Below are 5,711 nucleotides of genomic sequence, written 5' to 3' on the forward strand. Positions count from 1 at the left end.
TGAGGTGGGATAAACTCTGTGTGTGTGTGTGTAGCGCATTTCTACTGGGATACACCCGGGGCGTCACCGTGAGGTGGAATAAACTCTGTGTGTGTGTGTAAGAATTTCGAAGTAGGGTAGTAAATGTTTCCAAGGATCATAGGGAGATGAAAGGCTTTTGTTGTTTTATGTTGGTTGAGGGCTGACTCTTGAGTTCTGAAGAACATGAGAACACAAGATCCCCGCTTGGGAGGCCAGCCACCCTCTTCATTTGTGGCCGCTCTGCACGTGGCTCATGCTATGAAGCAGGGATCGTTATTGGTGGGTTTGCGAGGGGGGTACCCCTAACACTGGATCTGATGTGAGGGGGATAGTGCATTTGACATTTGTTCCACCACTTCTAATCAAGCTTTCAATTAATAGGTTCTAAAAACATTACGTAACAGTGTGTGACAAAAAAAGCCTGATTGTGGCAGACGAGGGACTGGATTTGCCACCACGACAATGCACCCGCTCACACAGCCATCTCTGTGCGCCAGTTTTTGGCAAAAAACACCATGCTTCTCTTGCCCCCATGGAACTGACTCACCTGAGCTTAGTCAGTGCAGCTTCTTTTTGTTTCCACAAATGAGGAGAGACATGAAAGGACAGTGATTTGATGATGTAGAAGAGGTGAAGAAAAAAGCGAGGGACCTGCTGTCAGCCAGCCAAACACATGAGTTTGAAAAATGTTTCCAAGAATGGAATTGCAGATTAGACAAATGTGTTAGGTGTAATGGAAAAGTACTTTAAAAGTGATTTGACCATTTTATTAAAAAATTTAAAGACATACCTGGGGTGGGGGGAATTCTGTTTTTGTTTTTGTTTTTTGCGGGGAACCCCTGGTATTCAGGCTCCTCTTTGGAATCTTTTCTCTTGCAGAAGCAAGGCCCTTGGCCTTATTGAGAACAGATCTTGGGGTGGAGGCCTTGTGATGGGCCTTCCCTGAGAAATGCAGGCTAGTGAAATCCCTAAACTTGGCAAAATAAGCACATGGGTTACCAGGGAGCTTCAAGTTCATGGGGGAAAATGTAATGAAAATGGCATTTCCCCACAGATTTGTTGAAACCATCTCATTATTGCAAACCCACCAGCTGCTCCCTGGGAGGAACATGTAGCAGCCTGCTTCTGCAAAGTTGTACGGCCTTGGAAGTCCTTCTGGCTCCTGGGAGTGGGATCAGGGGTCCACTCACAGCAGCAGCATGCTGAGGGAGCCCACACTGAGTTGGCACAGTGGAATGCAGTGCTACCCAGCCCCGCACCACCCCCTTGACAGGCTGCAGGTCTGACTCCTGTGGCCCACAGGGTTTTTGTGGCTTGAGTGTCAGCTTGTTCTTATTCCTAGTTGATCTTAGACTGGATGTTCTACTGAAACCTGTTCCGCATGATAGCAATGCACACGCCTCCGCTGCCTCCCTGTAGGGCCTCTCAGACCGTGGCAGAGATCAGCGGTTACTTACTGAGTGCGGGCAAACAGATAAAAGATAGAATGGATTGTCCAGAAACGAGATTTCACTGTACCACACTGAATACTTGGGTAGCAGCCTATTGGATTACTTCATAAGGCCTGAAGGAAAATTAGGGCAACTGATCAGGGGAGAGGGGTGGTGTGTGGTGTGGTGTATAGAAACGTGTCCCATTCCTCTGTGCGGTGGGGCAGCACACCCACCGGGTGTGTTCCTGTGAGATCAGTAATCACCGGCTTGGGGTACAGGGCATATGGGTGCTTTATCTTATCAAGACCAGGCCCCCTTTGGGGCTTGTTACAGAGGGCGGAGGGCTGTTGTAGTGGGAAAGAAGGGGTTTCTATGTAGGGGCTGAAGGGTACCTTGTTGCAGGGGGTTTTACTGAAAGAGTTTAGGGAAGAAACCACCAGTGAGAACTTATACATTTGAACCGCCTCACTTCTGTGTCCAGGAACCGCCATGTTGGAAGCTCTGTGTCTGTAAGGCAAAGGAGAAGGGCGGTGAGTGAGGATGTCGGCCCTCAACTGGAAGCCCTTTGTGTATGGCGGGCTGGCCTCCATCACGGCCGAGTGCGGTAAGCTGGGTGCTTCCTGGGCCACTTCGTGGGCTTGGGGGCTTGCAGTGTGTGTAAGGACAATCTCACTGTGTGATTATGAAACAATCCCAGAGTTCTGAATGTTTCCCTGATTTTGAAGACAAAATGGTCCTTTATTGGGGGGGAAGTGGAGAAGTTTCATGACTTGGTTTTGAATAGCGTCAAGTCCCCCTTTCCCCGACCCTCCACAGTTCACACACTTGGCTGTGAAGATGTTTTGAGATGCTCAAGGGCCCCTTTGAGCCAGGGTGGACTGACTGTACTTCTTCAGTCTGTTTCTGTGTGCACACACACTCTCCTCGTGGCTGCCTCATCAAGGGGTCCCACGCCAGAGCCCCATGGGCCCTTTGTGTATTCCTCTTGATTCTTTCACCTTCAGCAACTGGATTGGGCATGTGATTTGTTTCCTGGCCTCTAGTTGTTGCTGTCTCAGGAGCCAGGGAGAACCTGGACTTAGGGGTTGGTCCACATTATCCACCCACCTACCGCCTTAGGTCTGTGTGCCGGTGGACTTTCTTTGCCACAGGGCATCCATCAGCTGTGCATTCTGAGGCTGGGTTTAAAATAGGTTAAAATAACCGCACTCACTGCCCTCGGGCAGATTCCGACTGGCAGTGACCCTGGCACAGGGGAGAGCTGCTCCTGCGGCTTCCCCAGACGAACTCTTCACAGGAGTGGAAAGCCTCATCTTTGTCCTGAGGAGCGGCTGGTGGTGTCAGACTGGTTAGGTCCCTCCAAAAGACCCAACCCCAGTGTCTCCCCGTCAATTCTGACTAACAGTGACCCTCTAGGGCAGTGGTTCTCAACCTTCCTAATGTTGTGACCCTTTAATGAAGTTCCTCATGGGGTACCCCCAACCATAAAATTATTTTCATTGCTACTTCATCACTGTGATTTTGCTACTGTGATGAATCGTAATGTAAATATCTGATATGCAGGATGTATTTTCATTGTTGCAAATTGAACATAATTAAAGCATCTTGATTAATCATAAAACTATGTAGTTATATAAGGTGAAATATTGATTTCTAATGACAATAAATGAAGTTTTGTCTTGAAGCATGGTGGAGTATGGGGAACAGTCTTCACGCCGGGTACTCATGTGTGGCAGTATCTGCATGTGGGTGGACCTGCCTGGAGATGGATAGAGGAGCAGTGTCTCAATTCCTAAGACCGTCTGAAATAGGTGTTTTCTGATGGTCTTAGGTGACCCCTGTGAAAGGGTCGTTCGACCCCCAAAGCGATCAAGAACCACGGCACCAGGGTTTCTGAGGCCGTAAATCTGTAGGGGAGCAGATAGTTTCAGCTTTTTCCTGTGGAGCAACTGGTGGTTTTGATCCATGGGCCCTGGTGGTGCAGTGGTTACTCGTTGGGCTGTGATCCGCGTGGTCAGCAGTTTGAAACCACCAGCAGCTCCACAGGACAAAGACTGGGTTTTCTACTCCCATAAACAGTTACAGTCTTGAAAACCCACAGGGGTTCGCTGTGAGCCCACATTGACTCAGTGGTAGTGAATTTGGGGTTTTTTTGGCCTGTATGGTTAGCAGCCCGATGCTTACCTGACAGGTTCCTAGGCGGTACAAATGGTTTCCATTCCTCCACTACTTAAGGGTGGTGGTTGGGACCCCCAGACAGACGGCATCATGAAGACAAACCTAGGCTCTGCGCCACCTCCATTGCCGTGAGCACACACGGCGCTGAGCAGCCCTGCTCTCGCACAGCGGAGCGCCACTCGCAGGCAGCGCGACTGTATCCAGTCTGTTAGGTGCTGTGTGACCCTGGGTAACTCCTAGATGAAACTGCCACCGAGTCACCGCTGGCGCACAGCGACCCCCTGTGGGTTTCCAAGACCAAAGCTGTTTACAGGAGTAGAGGGCCCAGTCTCTCTCCCACAGTGTCAGATTTTAAGCTCTAAAATACTGCTGATGTTGGAAACATGCAAAATCACGTAGAAAGTGAACTTCATTTTCATCGAACCCAGCCTTTTATGGGTAAAGAACAGTAACTTGTCTCCTAGTGGACTTTTCTGTTTGTCTACCTCCCTCCATGGATGGGTCATTTCCACAGCAGTGGAGGCTTCTAGAACTCTAGGAGGAAAAGGCAGGGCATATGGTTTTAAAAGTAGTAACAGGAACATGTGTGGGTACTTATTTATTTTTGAGGTTTCAGTCATATTTCAGTTCTTAAAAAGAGTCTAAAAAATAAAAAAAGACTGACGTGCCAGCCATGGCTTCGTTCCCTTTCTTGGTTTAACGTTGTAGTCTGAGTATTTCCTCAGTAATACACCTCCATGGAGCCCTTACCTTGTGGAACTTGGGTTTCTTAAAAGTTTTCCTTTGCACTTTCAAGGCACATTTCCAATTGATTTAACCAAGACACGCCTCCAGATTCAAGGCCAGGCAAATGATGCCAACTTTAAGGAAATCCGGTACCGGGGGATGTTGCACGCGCTGGTGCGGATAGGCCGGGAAGAAGGGCTCAAGGCGCTGTACTCGGGGTGAGTAGACCTTTTTGCACTGCTCCTCGGATTGGTCCAGTCGAGGTAGACTTGATGAGGGAAAAGTCAACCTTTGAGATGGATTTGGAAAGCGCGGTTAGAAAGGTTGATTCCCCCCCCACCCCTTTTTTAAGTTGGTCTTCGGTGAAATGCTTTATTATATTTCAGTGCAGACAACAACACACAAGTTACATTTGCTTTAAATCTACCCATAATTCATGTTTTCCCTCTGAAAACAACCCTTCCCTGTAGCCATTCCAAATACCCAAGGCTTCTCTCACAAGGAAACGATGGCGTGAGTTGCAGAGAGCCACTTCCTGGCTTTCTATCAGTGTTTGTGAGTGAGGGGCGATCTTCTGCAGGTGCCAGGCAGGAAAGTCAGTAAGACAGGCCCTGCCTATGTTAGCCTCCCTGCAGGAGACAGAGTCCCTCGGATAGCTGAAAGAAAGAGGCTTTAGTGAAGGGACTCCTTAAGGGGTAAGGGGCAAATGAAGTTATGCTGAGGCATTGAGAAAGTGAGAAATTGTTACCAACCCTAGGATCAAGTGGGCCAGGCAGGACAGTGCGTCTCCAGAGCCCACTGAGGGCAGGACCCTTGCAGTGGTGCTTGTGGACGGGGCTGTGTAGACCCAGGAAGGAGTCGGTGGGGGAGAGCAATCCCTCCATTGCTCCTCCATTCTGTCTGGATCCCACCAGGAAGCCAGCTGGCCAGCAGCCTGGGTGATGGTCCCTGTAGATGTAGTCCTAGACATCAGCCTCTCAGCACTGAGCTGGACAGAGAAGGGTAAAGCCAGATCTGGGGGAGCTGGGGGGTCAGCAGCCGGAGCTGTTGTCCCACACCCCTGTGCAGTTTCCTAGGCTGGGGAATGCAACACCTGTCTATCACTGTCCAAAACCAGAAACCTCAATTCAGCTGTGCCTCTGCTTCCCCAATATCATCCAGATACGCCAGGTTACTTAGTACTGTCCACCCCACCCCTAAACAGCTGTCTAACTTCCCTCCTTGCTCTTCTTCCCCAAGGCCAGGGCCTCAGTTCAGGTGCTCACCATCCTGTTTTCTACCCGAAAGCCCTGCTTCTGGTGTAATCTACCTCTCATTCTTTGTCCACACGACAGCCAATCATCTTCCGCTTAC

General features: G+C 49.5%; 1 protein-coding gene across 1 annotated transcript in view; it reads left to right on the top strand.

Annotated features, from left to right (window-relative positions):
- The window catches only part of SLC25A30 (solute carrier family 25 member 30), a 15,066-nt gene that overhangs the window by 4,307 nt on the left and 5,048 nt on the right, over positions 1-5,711 (top strand). The window contains exons 2-3 of the mRNA XM_013005129.2: positions 1,936-2,058; positions 4,429-4,576. Coding sequence (XP_012860583.1) covers positions 1,995-2,058; positions 4,429-4,576 — 212 coding nt within the window. The 5' untranslated portion in view covers positions 1,936-1,994. The remainder of the gene's footprint in view (positions 1-1,935; positions 2,059-4,428; positions 4,577-5,711) is intronic.

The sequence above is a fragment of the Echinops telfairi genome, unplaced genomic scaffold (assembly GCF_000313985.2).
Source record: "Echinops telfairi isolate 266 unplaced genomic scaffold, ASM31398v2 ScPeMD7_7467;HRSCAF=8505_1, whole genome shotgun sequence".
NCBI lineage: Eukaryota > Metazoa > Chordata > Mammalia > Afrosoricida > Tenrecidae > Echinops > Echinops telfairi.